At 41.4% G+C, this 24,550-nt stretch overlaps 1 protein-coding gene across 1 annotated transcript in view; it reads right to left on the bottom strand.

Moving 5' to 3' along the window:
• The window catches only part of reln (reelin), a 376,824-nt gene that overhangs the window by 242,714 nt on the left and 109,560 nt on the right, over positions 1–24,550 (bottom strand). The window contains exon 5 of the mRNA XM_060843157.1: positions 2,935–2,967. Coding sequence (XP_060699140.1) covers positions 2,935–2,967 — 33 coding nt within the window. The remainder of the gene's footprint in view (positions 1–2,934; positions 2,968–24,550) is intronic.

Below are 24,550 nucleotides of genomic sequence, written 5' to 3'. Positions count from 1 at the left end.
CGGTCCGGTGGCCCTTCCTTAGAACTCAGGGTTCCGAGGAAGGGTCACTGGATCCTAAGTGTTAACTCTGATTTCTCTTCACAGATGCTGCCAGACCTGCTGAGCTTTTCCAGTAATTTCTGTTTTGATTCTTAATTGCAAGTTAGTTCTTGTTCAAATGATTCTACAGGCTCTTCGACATGACAGGAAAACAGGATGTTTAACCTGATATCAGATGTTTAGTCATTAATGAGGTCAGTACCCGGGAACTGGTGCCAGTAAGTCTGGGAAAGAACATTAAGGTCAAACAGAAGGGTGGGCCAGAGTGCTTAAACTGGACTTTGGATTGTGTTTCTGAGAGGAGAAGTTTGGCTATTGATGCTACAGCATATGAAAGCTCCCTGCCTAACCTCTCATTGTCAGCTTTCAGAAGTTCACATGTTTGATATAGGGATGTACTGAAGACTGGTCTATCTGATACATAGCCATTACAATGGCCTGGATGGATTGGGTCACATTGAACATGTTGTGATGAACTTGACATCAACGGGAAAAGCTGACTTTAAATCAGATAGAGCTCAATTAGTACACCCACAGTGAAACAGAGGTATGGACAACATATTTCACTGACATATATGCGTGGGAGTGGCATTATAAAACATGTTGACCATTGTTCAGGAGCCACTGTGCACGGTGCAGATATATCTTTAGATCTGATGATGTGGTTCTCTTTATTCAGCAATTTGGAAGTAATTTCTGTAAGTCTCATGATCCCAACCATCTTACATGCAACCTCAATTTTGCAGCTATTTGTTACTTCCTATTGCAAGGACAGCAAAGCAGAAATAATGATTGTACAAAATGACACTGATAAAATGGAGCCTCACAAAATTGGGGCTTGTGTATCAGTCAGTCACATGTCAAAAAACATTATACGCTTTGAAGACAATGTCTTATATTGCTTCCAGAAAGGATCTCAAGACTACAGGATTAAAAAAAAATCAAAAAAACTTCAACTTATATGCTATTGTATGGTCTGGTTCAATATTATATTAAATATACAACATTGAAGCAGTTTATAACACGTTAGGATGGAGTCATATTTCTCTCCAAATTAAAATAGTACTTGATGTACCTACTTCCATTTATAATGGATCCAGAGATTACTAAAACACAAAAGGAATTCTCCTCTCATGACACCCAGTCCATTCAATGTTATTAGTTAGGATTTAGTGCTCTGAGCATAAATTGCTGTGGCAGGTGACATCCGTGTTAATTCCCAGGCCCCTCCAAGGAGAAAGACCACTGGATCCAGCAGCAACTTGGTGTTAAAAGTTCTGACTGGCCAACATTTTGTTCAGTCAGGAGCATCACCAATGAAGGAGGCTCACTGAAAAACTGCCTGGCCTGCTGTGCTTTTCTAGCACCACTCTAATCTAGCATCACCAAAGAAAACCTAACCTGCCTGAGGCTGCCAGCCAATCAGATAGTGGCAGCCACTAGGACACAGAGATAGTCATTGGATGCTCAATCTATGAGACAGAGATGGTCATTGGATGCTCAATCTATGAAACTTTGAGGAGCTGAAAAAGTGAATAGGTAATTTCCTTTTGAAGGAGGTGGGATGTAGTTAGTAACAATGGCAGGGCAATGGTTTTCAGAGACCTGCCTCCTGCTCCTCATCAATGCTGCTGACTGCATCAGGTTGAGGCAAATGAAGCTCCTATGCACCTCAGCTGTAATATGGTGAGACCATAACTGGAGTATTGTGTGCAGTTATGATCACCACATTACAAGTCACAACTGGAGTGCTATGTGCAGTAGGATTGCCACATCACAGGAAGGATGTAATTGCTCTGGACAGAGTTCAGAAAGATTTACTAGAATATTGCCTGACTGGTAAATTGTAGCTACAAAGAGTGATTGGCAAGGACGCTATTGTTTACCTTAGAGCAGAGAAGGCAAATGGGAAACAAAATTATGAGGAGTAGGGATGGAGTAGACAGGAGGATCTGTTTTCCTTGGCAGAGTGTTCAAAAACCAGGGGTTGTAGATTCAAGCTAAATTGCAGAAGGTTTAGAGGGGGCGTGAGCAAAATCTTTTTACACAGAGTGTGGTGGGTAGCTGGAATTCACAGCCTGAGTTGGTGGTGGAGGCAGAGACCCTGAACTCTTTTCAAAAAGTACCTGAATCTTCACCTTAAGTACTGTAAGCTGCAGGGCTATGGGTCATGTGCAGAAAGATGGGATTGGATGGGCATCTAGGTGCCTTTGGGTCTGCATGGTCTCATTTTCTGCTGCATCATTGCTATGGTTCTATAGTAACTCCACAGAGGCAGGTCACCTTAGTTTTCCTGTTTGGAAACTAATCACTTTTATAGTTTGCCATGAAGGCAGGTAATCGGGTTGGTACAAGTTGAGGGCACAAATGAACTTTCATGCTGACAACCCAATTGCTGTGATAGCAAGACAGTGTGAGTATCTCTCCAGGGACAACTTGCCCAATTATTTATCTTTCTTGTCATCTTTCCCAGTGAGGGGAAAATTGTGCTCCTGGTATTAATAACATTATTTATTGAAAGGGTCTTTATCTGAGTGTAATCATCTGGCTGCAGTTTTCTGCACATTCTGTCAGATTGTTTGAGGTTCCAGCACAACGAAAAACATTGAGGAAATTTTGATACACTGGACAAGATTTTTGTTGATTAGTCAGCAGTGATACAATGACATCCTATCAGATTATTACATATATTTTATGACCCTTTTGTTAAACATGAAACAAGTTAAATTGATAAACAGGACAACTTGGGCCAACGTGAAACAAGTATATGCAGTGCAACAGTTGAATAAAATCATGACATATCACTGAAAATATGTTGAGAACGCATTCCGACAACAATAGATCATGGAAGATCTACAGACAGCATTCATGCAATGTTGAAATATCCTCACTTACCCAGCTTAGGCCGTAGGGGTGATTCAGTGGGAGCTGAGAAATGAAAGCAGAACAGGTTATGTTATGTTAATTTTTAGACAAATGCTGTATTCTTCCAACATAATGATCTCATGTATAAATAATTTACAACAGAAGAATTTTCATCTACAATATCCCCTAGATAGAAATTCAGCATATGACGTGAATTCACGATGAAGCTCACTCTTTCTGAAGAATTTGATTATTTAATAATCCAAATTAACTTTAAAAGCACTTTATTAATTGTTAGAGGATAACAGATAGTCTGCATGTTTGTTGAAGTGAATCACTTGTTTGACTTAATTGCTGCATTAATAGTCATCTTGAAATTTTAAATTGAAAGCTGGTCAAAAACGCAAGTACCTAACATTGTACCCTTCACCTAGCGTCAGGAATTTGCCAAAAGGCAAAATCATATTCTATTGACCCTATGGTAGCAGCATGTTAATAAATTACACTAATGCAGCACATAACAGTCTGCCCTCACACAGCAGCATTTGAATGCATGTTTAGTAAATTAAAAAATAGGAGTCTTTAATAAAATTAGACTTCAATTGTTTAGTCTATCCATAAGGGTATTAATCACAATTAGCACTCAATAAAACAGTTTCAAATATCCTATATCATAATAAAGATAACAGCATCCAATATCAGTAGTAACTATCAAATTCTCCTCTTAAAATTATGCATAATTCAAATTTGATGAGAGCTGGAATATTGTACACTATAAAGCAGAGGATATACTGCTACAGTGAAGAAAAGTTACTGTAGCAATGTTTTATAAAGTAGTCAACTGTTGTTACTGAGAACATCAGAAGTAGGAGGAGTCAGCAATTTCTCTCTTCAAGCTTACTCTGCCGTTCAATAAGTTCAGGGATGATCTTCTACCTTAACTCCACCTTCCTACACTGCCTCCATGTCAATCATTCTCTTTGTAGCAAAACGTCTATCAACTTTATCCTGAATATACTCAATGACTGAGCGCATAAAGCTTCTCGGGTAGAGTTCCAAACATTTACCACCTTTCGATTGAGAACATTTCTCATTTACACCCTAAATGGGTGATTCCTTATTTTGAAACTGTCAGCCCAAGGTTTGGACTCTCCAGGCAGAGGAAACAACCCCTCAGCATTGATCTCAGCATTAAGAATTTGATATGTTTCACTGCGATCATCTCGGATTCTCCTAAATCTTAACAAATACAAGTAAATATATCCTTCCTCAGGAAAGGTTTGAATCCAACGTGCAATCCGGTGAAAGGAATATTATGTTATGTTAATTTTTTAAATGTTAATCAATATTAGGAAAGTTTGAAGTAAAATGAAATCCAGTGAGTTGCCTCAACTCAGATCTAAAGGCAAAACCATTCATAAGTCAATTATAATTAATATTATATTCTCAAAATATAATTTTGGTGCAGTAAGGTTCACATTGCAGAAAGAAAGATCTGAATTTATAAAGTGCATTTCACTACCACTGAGCATCTCAAAACACTTTATAGCCAATGAAGTACTTTTGAAGTATATTGCTATGATGCAGAAACACAGCAGCAAATTTACAGACACCACATTCCCACACAAACAGCTGCTAAAGTTCAGATAAACTATTTTTCTGTGATACTGATTGAGGGGTGAGTATTGGTTAGGATGTGCAGTACTTCGGAGATAGTGTAGTACCATAGGATTTTTTTTACATCCACCTGAATGGACACATGGGCTTCAGTTTAATGTGGCACCTCCAACGGTGCAACAGTACTTTTGTAATTGCACTGGAATGTCAGAAGGTCATAGAGGTCAGCACATAAAAAGGCCCTTTTGCTCATCAAGTCTATGCTGGTCAAAAGCAAGTACCAAACTACTCTAATCCCATTTTTTAACATGTAGCCCACAGCTTGGTATGCCCTGGCATCACAAGTACACGTCTAAATACTTATATAATATGATGGTTTCTGTCCCTATCACCCTTACAGGCAGTAAGTTCTAGGTCCCACCAACGTCTAGGTACAAAAAAAAATTCTCCACATCCCTTCTAAACCTTCTGCCCCTTATGTTAAATCTGTGCCCATGAGCACTATTAGCTTTATTGATCCCTCCACCAAGGACAAACGTTCCTTCCTGTTCACCATGCCCCACATAATGTTATATATCTCAATCATGTCCCCTCGGTCACATCTACTTCAAGGGAAAAAAAAAGCCAGTCTATCCAATCTTTCTTCATAACTAAAACTTCCAGCCCAGGCAACCTCTGAATAAATCTTCTCTGCACACCCTCCAGGGCAATCACATCTCTCCTGTAATCTGATTGATCTTTCGTGCTCAAGCTCTGGAATGGAAATTGAACCCAGAACGTTGTGACTCAGAGACAAGTGTGCTACAATTGAGTCACAACTGACACATATGATCATATTTCAAAGCAGATGGCTCATGCCTTATCCACATTGGGCTGTTACAATGGATGACAAAATATTCCATTCCTCATCACTGACATCTCTCATCTTGAGAATCACCAAATAACCTGAAGATATATATTTTAGAAGAAAGATTTATTGAATTGAAAATAAATACAAATCAAAATGCAATCAGTCAACTGACAGCTACGCTACCCTACATTAAAAATTAACAGTTAGGTTATTGACAGCCTCTGGCAAATTGAGAATTGATTTTTCTTGGTATATTTTGAATCATTCCTGAAAGGAGTCATCCACTCACAAATTGGCCTTTACAGCCACAACAGACAATGTTCAACCCAGAAGCAACATACACCTGGGCACAGTTCAATGTCACCAGAGATGGACGGATGCCATCAGTATCTCCGACTCACATTTAGGACAGATGTGTGGTAGAATTTTGCATGAATCACTGTCTGTGCCTTCCATCTTTGACAAAAGACATTTTGGAGAGAAGCTTTGCTCGCCTCACATGGACTCTTCTTTACTTGACTCCATAGGGAATGGGGCAGTTTTCTAAAACTTCCATTCATTTGCAGATAATGTAAAGATATTTATCTCGAAACCATACAGCATTACTATTCAATTCATTTTATGGGCTAACACCTTGCATTTGTGCTTCATATAATATAAAAGCTTCTAAATTCTGTGAACCCATTCAGGATAACTAGAATTGTGAACCGTGACAGGTGGGGACTTTTCCCTATGGTAGTAGTTTTTCCATAACCCCTCCCAAGTCCCAGGCAAAGGATCATTTCATTATCCAAGATGGGCATCTATAACTATGTAACAACAGAGCATTTGCCCTGCCTTGTCACTAGAAACATGGAAGGACAACCCATAGTTCGTCGTCAATCAAAATCACAAAAAGAGATGCGGTTGCTATTATATTGCTGTTTGTAGCAGCATACTGTTTGCCAACTGGCTGCTATATTTCCACTGAATGAACAGTATTCCTGCCATTCAACACTTCACAAACTGTGACGGTACTTCGTTGCTCACTGTTTTCAAAGTTATCAGCCACGTACAACAAACATCAAATCCTTTAAGATAATGAACAAAGCAGTATGATAGCTTCAGAGAACCACAGAATCTCTGCAGCATGGAAGCAGGCCATTCAGCCCATTGAGTCCAAACTGACCCTCTGAGAGCATCCCACCCCCTGATCAGTCCATGTAACCCCACATTTCCCATGGCTAATCCACCTAGCTTGTACATCCCTGTCCACTATGGACAATAGGGCGGCACAGTGGCACAGTGGTTAGCACTGCTGCCTCACAGTGCCAGAGACCTGGGTTCAATTCCCGACTCAGGTGACTGACTGTGTGGAGTTTGCACATTCTCCCCGTGTCTGCGTAGGTTTCCTCCGGGTGCTCCGGTTTCCTCCCACAGTCCAAAGATGTGCAGGTCAGGTGAATTGGTCATGCTAAATTGCCCACAGTGTTAGGTAAAGGGGTAAATGTAGGGGAATGGGTGGGTTGCGCTTCAGTGGGTCGGTGTGGACTTGTTGGGCCGAAGGGCCAGTTTCCACACTGTAAGTAATCTAATCTAATCTAATTTTCCTTCGCCAATCCATCTAACCTGCACATCTTTAGACTGTGGGAGGAAACCAGAACACCCAGAGGAAACCCAAGCAGACACATGGACAATGTACAAACTCCATACAGGGTGGAAACAGAAACCAAGACACTGTGCTACAAGAGCCCTTTGTACGCAGTCTTAACTTTTATTTCATCTATTTTTTTCATCAAACTGTTCAGAGATGTTTTTATATAATTCTGGAGCTGATGTGATTTGAACCCAGCTTCTGCCTCTGGGACATTGCCACAGTGTTACAAGAGAGCCCTGAATATAAATATTTTTTAAAAATTAATCTGTTTTTCTAATTAACCAGTTCAGAGATGTTATTCTGGAGCAGGTGGGACTCAAACCTGGGACTCTTGGTCCAGTGATAGGGACACTCCCATTGCACCACTGTACTCAGTCTTATCACTCCTTCCACATACCAGTTCCACCGATTCCCTCTTTATTTTTGTTAATTAATTACCCAGTTAACCCCAGTCACCTGCTTAATTACTTGCTAAATGAATCAGAGCAATGTAATAAATATTCAGACATTAAAATTTCAAACAAATTCAAGATGTGTTCTTTTATCGAGTCTCATAGGATCCCATTAAATGTTCCAAATGAAATGTTTGTGGGACTTCATGAATTTTAAAGACATGTTAAAATTATCTTATATCACTTACAAAAGATTCACTTTTGTAAGTCTCAAACTGTGCGGCAACTTGAAATATTCACGATTGAGTTCATTTTACTGTGTGTACCACTTCCATCATTCACATTTATCGCAATCAGTCCTTGGTTGTGGATAAATGGTGCTTGCCAATTACAATTTCCAGTGAGATCAATTAAAATTACATGGCTTAGACCACAGAAGCGTGGTGCAATATTGGCTAAATAATGGGTTTCTGTGTATGTATCTAGACTTTACAGGAGCACTGTTTAAGTCACATGAGGCAGAATCTTTTAATGGTCTGAGCGACATGGGCTGTGGCAAGATTTATGGTGAATTCAGATGAGAAGCAGATCTCGACATCAGAGGTATTCTGTTCCAGCTTTTAAGCTTTTCACAAGTGGCCTGGTGAATTTCCCTCTAGGCAGCAGCGAGTTAATTACATGGAAACCAGGCAGGTGACTGGCGAGCTCAGTTCACCACTTTCTCTGATTGATCTCCATGTTGGATACCAACATTTTAGGGGATGATCCATGGACATCGGTCACATGCATCTGATGCCTGTGGACATTGACATTCCATTTGTGTCAACCTCTAAGGACCCTCATAGCACATCTTTGAATCACTTACAAAATGTTTCTGCATTGACAACTATCATTGTAATGCTACTGAAAGGACACTGTATTCAGGGACATGCATCCAGCTCATGGACTAGAACAGGTTGAATGGTCTGGTGTTGTGGCCTCCACTGTACCAAAGAAATCCTGCCTCATCCAGCAAGATCTCCAGCTGCTTGCACACCCAGCAGGAAACCGTTTTCTCCACACTGCCATATATGGGCAAATGAAACCAAGCAGGGCAGCTCAAGCATGACATTCCTTACCAGGTGTATAATAGGCTTTTAGAGATGACATGGGCACAAGGGGTGCTGTTGGATTCTGATATATCTGCTAAGTAGTGAGTTGCTCTGGGAATGATGTGAAGTAAGATGAAGCCAGAATTGCACATGAGGAAAGCCACAGGAATGGACTATATAGTTAATGAGGCAGGTCTGTTAAGATTGGTCAAGAAAACCTGCTGGGCCTTGTGCTGGAAATTCCTTTAAAAAATTTGGCACACCTCGGACTTAGTGAAAAGTAAAATTCACCTTATTGTAACAGATTAGTAATGCTTTATTTTTCTGTACCAGTTGTTAAAGAACTGTGTGTTTCCATTAAACAGAATTATTTTCTTTTAATAGTTAAATCTGACCAGAGTTGTTTTTGTCCTGAATAGCAGCTTGTCAAGCAAAGTGACTACCTTGTTGGTAACTAAACCTTTGTAATGACTTATGGAAGTGTAGGTCTGAACTAATGGCCTGCTCTTCTCAATTATGCTGTGACAAAAGCAACTGCCCTGAAAGGCCTATTGATTGAATGCTAATGTCTGAATTCCATGGACATCCTTGACCCAGGTGTTCACTGGGTAGAATCCCCTGGGCAACATTTAAGGGACATTATGATATCCTGCAAATGTGTTGCTGGTCAAAGCACAGCAGGTTAGGCAGCATCTCAGGAATAGAGAATTCGACGTTTCGAGCATAAGCCCTTCATCAGGAATAAGAGAGAGAGAGCCAAGCCGGCTGAGATAAAAGGTAGGGAGGAGGGACTAGGGGGAGGGGCGATGGAGGTGGGATAGGTGGAAGGAGGTCAAGGTGAGGGTGATAGGCCGGAGTGGGGTGGGGGCGGAGAGGTCAGGAAGAGGATTGCAGGTTAGGAGGGCGGTGCTGAGTTGAGGGAACCGACTGAGACAAGGTGGGGGGAGGGGAAATGAGGAAGCTGGAGAAATCTGAATTCATACCTTGTGGTTGGAGGGTTCCCAGGCGGAAGATGAGGCGCTCCTCCTCCAGCCGTCGTGTAGTTGTGTTCTGCCGGTGGAGGAGTCCAAGGACCTGCATGTCCTCGGTGGAGTGGGAGGGGGAGTTAAAGTGTTGAGCCACGGGGTGATTGGGTTGGTTGGTTCGGGCGGCCCAGAGGTGTTCTCTGAAGCGTTCCGCAAGTAAGCGGCCTGTCTCACCAATATAGAGGAGGCCACATCGGGTGCAGCGGATGCAATAGATGATGTGTGTGGAGGTACAGGTGAACTTGTGGCGGATATGGAAGGATCCCTTGGGGCCTTGGAGGGAAGTGAGTGTGGAGGTGTGGGCGCAAGTTTTACATTTCCTGCGGTTGCAGGGGAAGGTGCCGGGGGTGGAGGTTGGGTTGGTGGGGGGTGTGGATCTGACAAGGGAGTCACGAAGGGAGTGGTCCTTGCGGAACGCTGATAGGGGAGGGGAGGGAAATATATCCTTGGTGGTGGGGTCCGTTTGGAGGTGGCGGAAATGGCGGCGGATAATACGTTGTATGCGCAGGTTGGTGGGGTGGTAGGTGAGAACCAGTGGGGTTCTGTCTTGGTGGCGGTTGGAGGAGCGGGGCTCAAGGGCGGAGGAGCGGGAAGTGGAGGAGATGCGGTGGAGGGCATCGTCGATCACGTCTGGGGGGAATCTGCGGTCGTCCTGCTGTGCTTTGACCAGCAACACATTTGCAGCTGTGATCTCCAGCATCTGCAGACCTCATTTTTTACTCTTACATTATGATATCCCCATGGCACTTACATGCAATGTAAATGTTTCTACCTTATTCAGTTTCCCATTTATATAAGGGATAATCAGAGAAGTGACAAACTCAAATTCGGCAGGGACCTGACATTGTGGTTTTCTGCTGCTGTTTCTTTCTAGAGCTTCACAAAATGCTGAACCTGAGTTATTTAGCAAAGGAAAAGTAATCATCTCTGGTGTCATGTATATGCAGGGAATATTGTTCTCCTAAAATTTCCTGCAAAGCAATACAGGTTGAAAAATCCAAAAGTAAAATCCATGGTCAGCTAGGGTATCTGAGTAATGCTATCTTCATGCTTTGCTTTCTTCAATTGTGTTATTAATTTTACCCATTGCTTTCTTCCCTTATAACTTCAAATACCTGATAACAACAGGGGTTTAAGGGCTTTTAGATAAACTGGCTTCAGCTGTGGTTTGAATTACTTAGCGATGCTCAGGCAAGTCTGCAGAAAATTCCAATGTAATTGACAACTGATCCATAAAACATTAGGTGAGAGGAAGTGCCATTGGTCCCTACAGGGACTCCACCACCAATCAATCCTGTTGGAAAAACCGGTCTCTTGTAACAAACCCTCCGAGATATAAAACATGCCTTTGTGCTGGCAAAAGAAATCCAGGGACATGATTTGTAATTTTCCTTTAGTTCATTCGAGAAAGCTTTCTCCACCAGTAAGTTTTATAACAACAGGATGTTCAGTAACAGTCAAAAGCTGTATAACAATTAAATATAAAAATCTGTGGAGACTACATTTGCCAAGAAAACATTAACATGGGGAACCAATGATTAATCTTTTATTAGATGGATTTAATAATCATGTTTAGAGAATCTATAGCTCTGCTAAATAATTAACTTTGAAATTAACTATTATGTTCAGGAAAAAAATGAAACATTTATGTCTGGGAAAAAAAATTACACCTAAGCCTGAATACATGTATTAAAATGCTAAAATGTGAGAGACAGCCTTGATATAAAAGTTTAATGTTTCAGGAATATACGTAACAAATCCGTTTTTATACTCAACAGACCTTCAGAAACCTGCCCTGGGTTATCAGTCGGAATGAATTGTAATTCTGATTTATTCAACTGCTTGCAAATAATTTAGAAAGTTATTAAGAATCAATGGGTTTATTTTTAATGAGCTATGGACTGAAGCACTCATATCCTCAGGTATGCTTTGTTCTGCATATTTCATTTTCACAGGCAGTTAAAGAAAATTATACCTACCATTAATTATAATTCTGCTTTCAAATGCTATAAATCTAAGGAACATTCTTTGCCTTACACATGCTACAGATTAAAGCATACAAGAGAAAAGGTATTTTCTATACACTAGACAATGCTGACGTTTTTCTAGACAACTGTTAAGTATTTAAATTCTGCAACAGTTTAATTTATGAGCCAACAGGCATCTATGGCAGTGGGCCTCTGCAGTAGTTGTGTTCTTACACCTCACTATCGCTCTTCATAATACTCTAGAAACTAAAAATACAAACATTACCAGGAGCCAGTAGATGTAATTTATTTGGATTTCCAAAAGGCATTCAATACAGTACCATACATGAGACTTATTAATAAACTATGAATCCATTGTGTTGGGTGATATATTAGCTTGGATAGAAGTTTGGCTAACTTAAATAAGACAGGGTTGGGATAGATTCCTGGATCATTGAGACCTCTACAAGCAGGACAGTCTGTACCTGAAACAGAGTGGGACTAATATCCTTGTGGGAGAGTTTGCTAGTGTTGTTGGAAGAAGTTTAAACTAGCTCAGCAGGGGAAGAGGACATAGTGCATTAGTTTAGTAGCAACACAGCATTACCTAGAAAAGGAACCAATGCAGAGTGAATTCAGCCATGTTCTGTCTCAAGAGAATAAGGCAAGGCTGAATGGTCTTTATTTAATTCTAGGCATATAAACAGTAAGACAGATGAATTAAGGGCATATACTGATATATGGAACTGTAATGTTATTGCCATCACAGAGATATAGTTGTGGGTGGAAGAAGACAAACTATTCAATGATCCAGGTTATAGGATCTTTATGCAGGATGGTGGAGGGAGCAGAAGTGGTGGTGGTGTCACATTATTAATTAAGGAGTCAGTTGCTGAGTAAGGAGGTATAATATCTTGGAAGGGTTGTCAAATAAAGCTTTGTGGGTAAAGTTTAAGAATAAAAAGGAGGCAGTCACACTAATAGGGTGTATTATAGACCCCCAAACAGCAGGTAACACAGGAGGAGATATGTAATTAATTCACCAAGGCATTTAAAAATAATAACAAGGTGATTATATTAGAGGATTTCAACTACTCCAGTATTAGTTTGGATAATCATAGTAGAAAGGGTTTCGAGGGAGCAGACTTCTTGAAACATATTCAGGAGAATTTCTTATATGAACATGAGGATGATCCTCAAAGGGATGGTACAGTGCTGGACCTAATTCTAGGAAATGAAGATGAATAGATGTTTGCGGTGACAGTAAGGGACATTTTCATGACAGCAACAACAATACTGTGTGTTTTTTTCTGGAAAAGGAGAAAAATAGTTTGCAAATAAAAGATTTTGGATTGGAGTAAGGCAGATTTTATAAAATTAAGGCAAGATCTGACCAAAATAGATTGGGAAGTTACTTGAGGGTAAATCAACAACAGGACAATGAGAGGTGTTCAAAAAGGTACTGCGGAGATTTCAGTTCAACATGTTTCCTTTAGGCTGAAAAGTAAAGTGACAGCCCAGAGAAGCCTGGATGTCTATGAATATTCAGAACTGGAAAAAAAGAGGAAAAGAGAGACATATAACAGGTACAAAAGGAGCAAAGCAACGGAGCCCCATATAGAGGAAGTTGTAGTTGTAGCAGTGGGTTTGGTTGGAATAGTATACTTGGGCAGAATTGGAAAATTAGGAATTCTAGCTCCTGTGTCTACTTTTTGGGATAACTCACAACTTCACTCTTGTTACAATGCTTTCACTTTATATTGAAGTGCTTTTCTACCTGTATGCATATGATCACTTCTGGTGTGTCTCAAACAACATTCCATATCCCTTCCATTATCCATGTGCTGTCCCATGGCAACATCTTCTGCAATCAGATTCCACTTACACGCTGATAACATTTAACTTCTAAGTCCCTGCCACCAGAATTGTTTTTGTATTATTCGCTTGTCTTTGCAGCTCTCTTGAGTGAGACCAAATTTCCTATACTTTTTATGACAACCACATCAAAGCTGTCTTCAGATTGACTGGATAGTTGGAAGCGAGGAGGAAAGTCTTAGGTTATAGGAGGATATAAACGGCTTGGTCAGATGGGTAGGTCAGTGGCAGATAGAATTTAACTCTGATAAATATGAGTTGGTGCATCGCAAGAGAAGGAACAAGATAAAGGAGTACTCAATGACTGGCAGGACACTAGGAAGCTCAGAGAGATCTTGGGGAGCTTATCCTGAGATTTGTGGAAGTGGCTGGGTAGGTTAATAAGGTAGTTAAGAAGGCTCTTATAAGAGCAGAGAGATTATGTTGGAGCTGTACAGAATTTTGGTCAGGCTGAATGTTACTTGAGATGGAGCATTTCAATGAAGAGAGGCTGAATAAGCTCAGGTTGTTTATTTGGGAGCAGAGAATGTAAGATTATAAAAGTCATGGAAAGGGTCCAATAGAAAGCCTAGCTCCCCCTAATCAAAGAGTCAAGAACAAGTCAGCACACTTGTAAAGTGAAAGGGAGGTGGTTTCGGGGGAATTTGAGGATCTTATTTTCACCCAGATAGTGGTGGAAGTCTGGTGTGCATGCCTGGTAGGATAGTTGAGGTGGGTAACCTTACAACATTTAAAAAATACTGGGATGAGCACTTGATGTGTCATAACCTTCAGGGTATGGACTTAATATGGTAAAGTGGGATTAGTGTAGATAGTAGTGTTTCTAATAATGGTACAGACTCAATAGACTGAAGGGCCTCTTCTGAATTGTATGATTCTATAATTTTAAGGGGGCATATTTAGGATGGAAACCTGTTACCAGTGGAGTACCACAGGTATCAGTGCTGGGATCATAATTATTTGCAATGTATGTCGGACAAGAGAAGTAAATGTACTATAGCCAAGTTTGAGGATGACGCAAAAAATAGATGGGAAGACATTTGGTGAAGATAACACAGTCTACACAGGAACATAGATAGGTAAATGAGAGGGTAAAAGCTTGGCAAATGGAATATGATTTGGGAAAATATGAGGTTATGTACTTTGACAGCAAGAATAGAGGAGCTGAATATTAGTTAAACTGCGTAAGACTGCAGAAAGCTGCAGCACAGTGAACTTTGATGGCCTTCATGCATGAATCATAAAATGCTAGCATTCAAGTTCACAGATAATAGGAAAGGCAGTGGAATGCTAGCCCTTATTCCAAAGAGAATAGAGTATATAAAAATTTGGAAGTCTGTATAAAACTACAGGAGGCACTAGTTGGACAATATCTAAAATACTGTGAGGTTTTGTCCCCTTGTGTAAGGAAAGATATACTGGGATTGGAAGCAGTCCAGAGAATGTTCACTAAGTTGATCTTGGACATGGATGATTTTCTTATGAAGAGATATTGAGTAGGTTGAGCCTACATTGATTAGAATTTAGAAAAATGAGAAGTGACCTTATTGAAACATATAGGGTTCTTGTGCAGCTTGACAGAGTAGATGCTGAGAAGGTGTTCCCTTTGTGGGAGAGGCTAAGACCAGACAGCACAATCTCAGAGGTAAAAGTGAGGACTGCAGATGCTGGAGATTGGAGTCGAGAGTCTGGTGCTGGAAAAGCACAGCAGGTCAGGCAGCATCCGAGGAGCAAGAGCATTGATCTTTCAGGGATAAGCCCTTCATTTGGAAAATGGACTTCCCTGATGAAGGGCTTATGCCCGAAACGTCAATTCTCCTGCGCCTCGGATGCTGCCTGACTTGCTGTGCTTTTCCAGCACCACACTCTCAGCCTTGAGGATTATCAAATCAACCACGGTTTCATTGAATGATTGGCAGAATAGAACCAACGGGACAAATGGCCTACTTCTGCTCCTATAATTTACAGTTTATTATTGCATTTTTTTAATTGGATAAATCCTGAACCACTCCTTCATTTTTCCTTTAAAATGGGCATATTTTTTCCTTCAAATCTCCACCTGTGAAATAACTGAGGGTATATTTACATCTATTAACATCATGGTCAATTAATAACATTCTGTCATAATTATAAGGCTGATAAGGTTAAAGTGGATGGACTTATCAATTCTACATTGATGGTAACACATATTGAAAACTGCAATGTTACCACCTACCATCTGTCAAATTAAGAGTAAATGTTACAGAAATCATTGCCTTCTCCTTTGACAGTCAGATGTTCAAGGAAATTCTAATTTCCTGGTTTTTGTTAAAAGATCTCAGTTCATATATGAGGGCCAGTGGTTGGGATAACCATGTGCCAGAACCTGCAGATTATCCAGCACAGGTCTTTCAGATAAGAAACTCAACCAAAAGATGCAGTTTAAACTTCAAGAAGTGGCTTACTACTGCAGGATGAGTGAGCTTGTCTGTTGTATCAGCAAGCATTCCACATCATCTCAACTTAAGAAAGATTCTTTATTCTTTACCCTGCCACTTCCTTAATTGTGAGGAGAATGATTATTCCAACCCACCAACGGGCAGCACGGTGGCACAGTGGTTAGCATTGCTGCCTCACAGCGCCAGCGACCTGGGTTCAATTCCCAACTCAGGCAACTGACTGTGTGGAGTTTGCACATTCTCCCCGTGTCTGCGTGGGTTTCCTCCAGGTGCTCCGGTTTCCTCCCACAGATGTGCGGGTCAGGTGGGTTGGCCATGCTAAATTGTCCGTAGTGTTAGGTAAAGGGGTAAATGTAGGGGAATGGGTGGGTTGTGCTTCGGCGGGTCGGTGTGGACTGGTTGGGCCGAAGGGCCTGTTTCCACACTGTAAGTAATCTAATCTAAAGTAATCTAATCTAATCAACAATTTGACACTCTTTTCTTCGAAGTACAAACATCATGCCAGAGGCAAACAGTATCATTCAGCTTGAAAATTGACTGCTGGTTTTCATTGAACAAATGTTAAAATTTGAATTTTAAGTGGTCTTGCACAAGGTTGAAAGAACTTAGCAATTGTGTCTTCATTTGTATCAAATTAGTTTAGCAGTTTGCAACATTCCTTCTCAAAAATGTGGTGTGAAGTTATATGTTACATTGTCTCAATGAGGAGACCAAATATAGAGACCATATTTTACTACAGCAATTGTTACAGGTGTAGGTGGTCATGTAACAAACAACAGTAGCTAAAATCAAAGCCATTTGGGTCTGTGTGTAATTACACACTAGGGTTGCTGATGTCACGAAGCTTGTTTCCATGCAATCATACTAAAAGATAATGTGCAGTTTGCACATTCTCCCCATGTCTGCGTGGATTTCTTCTGGATGCTCCAGTTTCCTCCCACATGTGAAAGACGTGCAGGTCAGGTGAATTGGCCATGTTAAATTGCCCATAGTGTTTAGGTGCATTAGTCAGAGGGAAGTGGGCTTGGGTGGGTTACTCTTCGGAGGGTCGGTGTGGACTTGTTGGGCCGAAGGGCCTGTTACCACATTGTAGGGAATCTAATCATCTAATCATAACCAGACAGTTTTCTGGCATGGTGGAGAGAGAACACGTCAAGAGACAGGTTTAAGGGAGTATAGATGGGGTGTGGGTTAGAGAGTGAGGGCCTTCGGGAGGGAGAAACTCAAAGTGGGAATACTCAGAAAGTGTTCTTTGGTGATTGAAGTAGCACATCTTGTAGATGGTACACACTCTTGCCATTGTGGTCAGTGGTAGAGGAAATTGATGTTGAAGGTTTTAGATAGGTTGTCAATGAAGGGCACAGCTTCATCCTGGATGGTGTTGTTTGAGCTGTACTAATCCAGGCAAGTGAACAGTAGCCCTGTATAAATCACACTCTTGATTTATACCTGGTGGTTAGTCTGTGCGGAGTCAGGAGTTGAATTCCTCATCACAGAATTCCATAATGACCTGCTCTTATAACTATTGTATTTATATGATTGATTCCAGTTCAGTTTCTGGTCAGTGATAACCTCCAGGATGTTGAAAATGGGAGATTCAGTGATCATAATGCATCTGAACATCAAGTTATCAGCCTGAGCCAGGTTCTGTCTGCATCTGGTATTGTTTCAGCATCTGAGGAAGTGCGAATGGCGCTAAACATCGATAATTACTCAATGTTCATCTCCACCTCTGATCTTGGTGGGGATGGTCAGCGACGAAACAGCTGGAGATGGTTGGGCCCAGAACACTATTCTCCTGAATGTCCTGGAGCTGAGATGACTGACCTCTTAACAATCACAATCAGTTTCCTATGTGCCAGGTGTGACTCCAACCAATGTAGAGTTTTCTCCTGATTACTATTGACTCCAGCATGACAGGCTCTCCTTCATGTCACACTGAGTCAAATGATGCCCTGCTATCAAGAGAAATCACTATCACTTCCCTTTTCAAGTTCAACTACTTTGCTAATTTTTGAACTAAAGCTGTAATGCAGTCTGGCAGAACCCAAACTGAGAGTCAGTGAGCAGGCTATTGCGGAGTATGTGCCACTTGATAGTACCTTGGCTTACAATTTCAATTACTGAGCCAAAAAGTCTCAGATTGTGGTCGAATGCAGCCTTTGCTATTGGTGGCCCCCCCATGTCAATAATGTTCAGTCTCGAGTTGCTGAATCTGCTTGAAACTGATCCCATTCAGTGGTATGGACACACAATATGTTGCAGTGCATCCTAGTATTTTATCTCCATGAGGATTGTGCAGCTCATGCTGATACTTTCATGGGCAGCTGCATCCATTACAAGTAAATTGGCCATGTTCCAGTCATGTACGTTTTTCCTCTACATGCTTGCATTACTAACTGCTACTGACCCAGTCTACATCCTTTAGGTCTTGGCAAAATAGGTCATAGTAGGCTACCAGGCTACTCTTGGTGATGGACACAGATATTCCCACATTTTGTTTCCTTGTTACCCTCAATACATTTAATATGACGTTTGACAAGAAGAAAAGATTTGTTATCAGCAGGAGGATGCTCTAGGTGGTACTCAGCAGGAAGTTTCCTTGTCCACGTCTGACCTGACATCATGAAACTTTGTGGGGTCTTGATTCAACATTAAGGACTGCAAGGGCAACTCCTTCCCGGCTGTATACCATTGTGCTATCATCTCTGGAGATCTATCAGTGGCAGGTGTCTGGATCGTTGTAATGTATGATGCCATGAGTATGCCTAATTCAAGGTACTGCTTGACTAGTCTGTGCATCAGCTCATCTAATATTGGCGCAAAACCCCACGTTAGTAATAAGCATCATACAGGGTTAACAGGGCTGAATGTGCTGCTGTCATTTCCACTGCCCTGATCAATGTGGGTGGTCTGCCTGGTTTCATTGCTTTTATTAGATTTTGAAGCACTTAGATATAACTGAATGATTTGGGCTTCACTAAGCCTCTTTTTAGAGGGCTAGGTAAAATTGGCAGTTTTGCTCCCCTAAAGGAAAGGCATTAGTGAACCAGGGATGGGTTTTTATGTCAATCATAATGTTTTCATGGTCACCAGTAGACTAGCATTTAAGTTTAGATTTATTACTGAACTTCAATTTCACCATTTGCCATGGTGGGATTCAAACCCATTGCCCCAGAATATTAACACAAAAACAAAAATTGCTGGAGAAACTCAGCAGGTCCAGCAGCATCTTGGAGAGAAAACAGAGTTAATGTTTTGATTCCATTGATCCTTCTTCAGAACCATTCAGAAAAAAGGGTCACTGGACCCAAAACATGAACTCTGCCTTCGTTCCACAGACGCTGCCAGACCTGTTGAGTTTCTTCAGTAATTTCTGCTTTTGTTTCAGATTTCCAGTACATGCTGTTCTTTGTTTTGTTTTCCTGAAAATATTAGCCTGGACTTCTATATTACTTGTTCAATATAACTATTCCTCTGCTTTCCTTTATTGGGAGAAAGGTAAATGGTTATTGAGAAAGAAGGTCATGGTGGATGAAAATGAAAGGAACATGTTTAAGGAACGTTAGAAAGCTTTTTTTTTGTTTATATAACAATAAGAATAGAAATGGGGATTGAATATTTTAAAATAGAATGAAGCCTGAACAGTTCACAAATACATTCTGAATGTAATAACAGTGGATAACACTTATTTGTCAGCTTTTAAGTCATATACTTGTTAATACCATAGCTTTATTCAGTTATGAATCTGGTTAATGCTTACAGAGCTAACAATGGTAAGGCTGACCACAAGTTTGTTCTATTTTGCAGAAAAATGGCAATAAGATCACTAAATGTTTAACAATTGTGAGATATTTTCCTAAGTGCCTAACCCAGAAATAATTTGCATAGAGTTTTAGGTAATTCCACTTCTGACGTGGTACTTTTAGGATAAAATATTGGAAAGGAGCACAAGTCAGTGTTGAAAACCTGGCACAAATTAGCCCTGCTGGCTTGTAAAAGGGAGTTCTGATGATGTACTTAAATTTCAAACAAATACAAAATGATAATTTGCAGCTGAGCTAAGTTTTTACTTTGCAATGAGATAAAGGAACTAATAATCTTTTAACTCGGTTGCATTAAATAATTAGTCATTGAAAGGCCATTTACTCATTGCTGTATTATTGCCAAATGTCTAGATTGAAGGGCCTGTTCTGCACGGTATTGTTCTATATTTTATGTTGCTGAATCATTTACTCACCAATTCTCTGCTTCTTCCTCCTTAAATAGTAACCTTTGCTAAGATGTGGCTCCATGCCTGGAATTTCCCACTAACTTACACTAATAACTATACTTAAAATAGAATATTACAGTGCAGTACAGGCCCTTCAACCCTTAATGTTGCACTGACCTGTGAAAGTAATCTGATGCCCATCTAACCTACACCATTCCATTATTATTCATATGTATGAGCAATGCCCATTTAAATGCCCTTAACTTCGGTGAGTTTACTACTGATGCAGGGAGCCAATTCCACGCCCCTACTACTCTGAGTGAAGAAACTACCCCTAATACCTGTCCTCAATCTATCACCCCTCAATTTAAAGCTATGTTAGCCTTCACCATGTGAGGAAAAAGGCTCTTACTGTCCACCCTATCTACCCTCTAATTATCTTATACGTCTTGATTAAGTCACCTCTCAACCTTCTTCTCTGCAATGATAACAGCCTCAGTTCCCTCAGCCTTTCCTGGTAAGACCTTCCTTCCATACCAGATAACAAATCTCCTCTGAACCCTTTCCAAAGCTTCCACCTCCTTCCTGTAATGCAATGACCAGAACTATACACAATAGTCCAGGTGCAGTCTTACCAGTGTCTTGTATAGTTGAGTAAAAAATGAGGTCTGCAGATGCTGGAGATCACAGCTGCAAATGTGTTGCTGGTCAAAGCACAGCAGGCCAGGCAGCATCTCAGGAATAGAGAATTCGACGTTTCGAGCATAAGCCCTTCATCAGGAATAAGAGAGAGAGCCAAGCAGGCTAAGATAAAAGGTAGGGAGGAGGGACTAGGGGAGGGGCGATGGAGGTGGGATAGGTGGAAGGAGGTCAAGGTGAGGGTGATAGGCCGGAGTGGGGTGGGGGCGGAGAGGTTAGGAAGAGGATTGCAGGTTAGGAGGGCGGTGCTGAGTTGAGGGAACCGACTGAGACAAGGTGGGGGGAGGGGAAATGAGGAAACTGGAGAAATCTGAATTCATACCTTGTGGTTGGAGGGTTCCCAGGTGGAAGATGAGGCGCTCCTCCTCCAGCCGTCGTGTTGTTGTGTTCTGCCGGTGGAGGAGTCCAAGGACCTGCATGTCCTCGGTGGAGTGGGAGGGAGAGTTAAAGTGTTGAGCCACGGGGTGATTGGGTTGGTTGGTTCGGGCGGCCCGGAGGTGTTCTCTGAAGCGTTCCGCAAGTAAGCGGCCTGTCTCACCAATATAGAGGAGGCCACATCGGGTGCAGCGGGTGCAATAGATGATGTGTGTGGAGGTACAGGTGAACTTATGGCGGATATGGAAGGATCCCTTGGGGCCTTGGAGGGAAGTGAGTGTGGAGGTGTGGGCGCAAGTTTTACATTTCCTGCGGTTGCAGGGGAAGGTGCCGGGGGTGGAGGTTGGGTTGGTGGGGGGTGTGGATCTGACGAGGGAGTCACGAAGGGAGTGGTCCTTGCGGAACGCTGATAGGGGAGGGGAGGGAAATATATCCTTGGTGGTGGGGTCCGTTTGGAGGTGGCGGAAATGGCAGCGGATGATACGTTGTATGCGGAGGTTGGGGGGGTGGTAGGTGAGAACCAGTGGGGTTCTGTCTTGGTGGTGGTTGGAGGAGCGGGGCTCAAGGGCGGAGGAGCGGGAAGTGGAGGAGATGCGGTGGAGGGCATCGTCGATCACGTCTGGGGGGAATCTGCGGTCCTTGAAGAAGGAGGCCATCTGGGCTGTGCGGTGTTGGAATTGGTCCTCCTGGGAGCAGATGCGGCGGAGACGAAGGAATTGGGAATATGGGATGGCGTTTTTACAGGGGGCAGGGTGGGAGGAGGTGTAGTCCAGATAGCTGTGGGAGTCAGTCGGTTTATAATAGATGTCTGTTGAAGCATGATCTCAAGGTCTGAAACTCAATCCCCTTACCAATAAATGCCAACACAACCCTGTCAACCATAGCAACTTTCAGGGATTTATGCACCTGGACACAGAGATCTCTCTATTCATCTATACTGCCAAGAATTTTACCATTAACCCAGTACTCTGCATTTCTGTTACTTCCGAAGTGAACAATCTCACACTTTTCTGCATTAACCTCCAGTTGCCACTTCTCAGCCCAGCTCTGCACTTTATCTATGTCCCTCTGTAACCCACAACATCCTTTAGCACTATGCACAACTGTGCCTACTGTGATGTCATCTGCAAATTTACTAACCCATTCTTCTATGCCCTCATCCTCATTTATAAAAATGACAAACAGCAGTGGCCCCAAAACAGATCCTTGTCACACACCACTAGTAACTGAGCTCCAGGATGAACATTTCCCATCAACCACCACCCTCTGTCTTCTTTCAGCTAGCCAATTTCTGAACTAAACCATTAAATCACCTTTAATCCCAAAATTCCATATTTTGATCAATAGCCTACCGTGTGGAACCATATCAAATGCCCTACTGAAGTCCACTATTCTATCTCGCTGTGACTCCACTTTCAAGGAACTATGAACCTGCACCCCAGAGTTCAAGAGTTCAGCAACACTGCCCAGGACTTTAGTAGGATATATTCAGAAAAGTCTTTGGGAGAAGGTGATCATCTTTAAAGACACAGGTAGTGGGATTTATTTCATAAAGCCATTAAAAGAGAGGGGGAACCAAATATTAGGCCCCAAAATGGCAAATATCAGCAACTGTATTTGTCAAAAGGAGAGACTCATCCATTTTATTTGTATAAAGTCGGAATGCTCCATTTTTATTGCATGCAGCATCAGCATGCAATAGCAGTATTGTTGTATCATAGGACTGAGATCTTTTAAAGCAACTCAAGTTAGTATTCACATTTAGAAAACTTGGCAGCAGAAATAAAATTGCCAGAGAAACAAGCTGATCTGCAACACCACTTCCTGTTTCTTTCTCTGTGATTTTCGATTCCATAACCAAAAATCAGTCTACCCCAGCCTTAAAATACTTGATAACAAATCCTCTACAACCCTCTGTGGGAAAGAATTCCACAAATTCTCTACCCTTGGAGAAGAAATTCCTCCTCATCTATGTTTTTAATTTGGCCACCATTTAGATTAGATTAGATTACTTACACTGTGGAAACAGGCCCTTTGACCCGCCGAAGCGCAACCCACCCATACCCCTACATATACCCCTTACCTAACACTACGGGCAATTTAGCCTGGCCAATTCACCTGACCCGCACATCTTTGGACTGTGGGAGGAAACCGGAGCACCCGGAGGAAACCCACGCAGACACGGGGAGAACGTGCAAACTCCACACAGTCAGTCACCTGAGTCGGGAATTGAACCCAGGTCTCAGGCGCTGTGAGGCAACAGTGCTAACCACTGCGCCACCACGCCGCCCACTTACTCTGAGATTAATTATGACCTTTGGTCCTGAAGTCTGCCAAAAAAGGGGATCTATACTATCTTGTAGGTATGGTTTGACCGGTACTTTATATAGTTTTAGGAAGACTTGCTCATTCTTACATTCCATTTCCTTAGAAATAAAAAGCAACATTCCATTTGCCTTTCCAATTACCTGCTGAACTTGGATAACAACATCTTACGATTTGTGCACAAGGATCCCCAAATCCCTCTGTGCTGCAGCTTTCTACATTCTTTCTTCATTTAAATAACATTAAGCTCTATTCTTCCTGCCAAAGTTCATAACCTCATATTTTCTCATGTATATTCCGTCTGCCACTTGTATGCCCGTTCATTTAACCTGTCTGTGTCCATGTAGATTCATTGGGTAAATTCATCATTTATCTTCCCATCTTACAAGAAAAACCAAAGGAATTCTGAGGATAAATAGGTGATCAAAGCCAAGAGTTTTGGCAAGAAGACCTTTATATCCATGGACCCAAATTTTAAGTTTGCAAAGGAGGCAATTCTCACTACGTTATCAGACAGTGTACTATAGCAGAAGAAAAACTATTTGCAGCCTACAACAGTGCAATCACACAGATTATAGGTGTAGTGCATAGTTCACAGGTTAACGGCATGGTCAAAAAGAAATTGCCTGGTCCAGAGATCCAGGATATTATCAAAAAGAAATTGTCTGGTTTGTAGATCCAGAATACTGTTCCAAAAAACTGATTGGTTCAGAGATTAGGGATACTATCAAAAAGAAATTGTCTGATTCAAAAATCCAGGATAATGCAAGAAAGAAAACACCTGTTTCAACAACACAGTCACCATCCTCAAATGACTTGCAAAAAATTAAAGATCCTTTAGAGATTGTGATGGAGCATTTCTCAGTTTTAGTAGGAACGTCCTCTGCAAAGGAAATCTAAGAAATTAAAGGTTAAGGGATCCAGCTTAGAAGAACAGTGGCAGAATCAGCAATCTTCAACTTAGAGATATACTAATCTTCAAGGAGGAGAACATATTCTGGCATAATAATGAAATGTCCAAACCACCTGCATTTGTAAAATCAGAGACTTTGCAGGAAGTGATGCATTCATAAATGCAATTATATCCAAAAATGTACAAATATTAATGATGTGATAAAAGCTTGGAGGGAGATATTTTATGTA

Source organism: Hemiscyllium ocellatum, chromosome 23, assembly GCF_020745735.1.
Source record: "Hemiscyllium ocellatum isolate sHemOce1 chromosome 23, sHemOce1.pat.X.cur, whole genome shotgun sequence".
Lineage (NCBI taxonomy): Eukaryota > Metazoa > Chordata > Chondrichthyes > Orectolobiformes > Hemiscylliidae > Hemiscyllium > Hemiscyllium ocellatum.
This window is presented reverse-complemented; position numbering and strand designations above follow the sequence as displayed.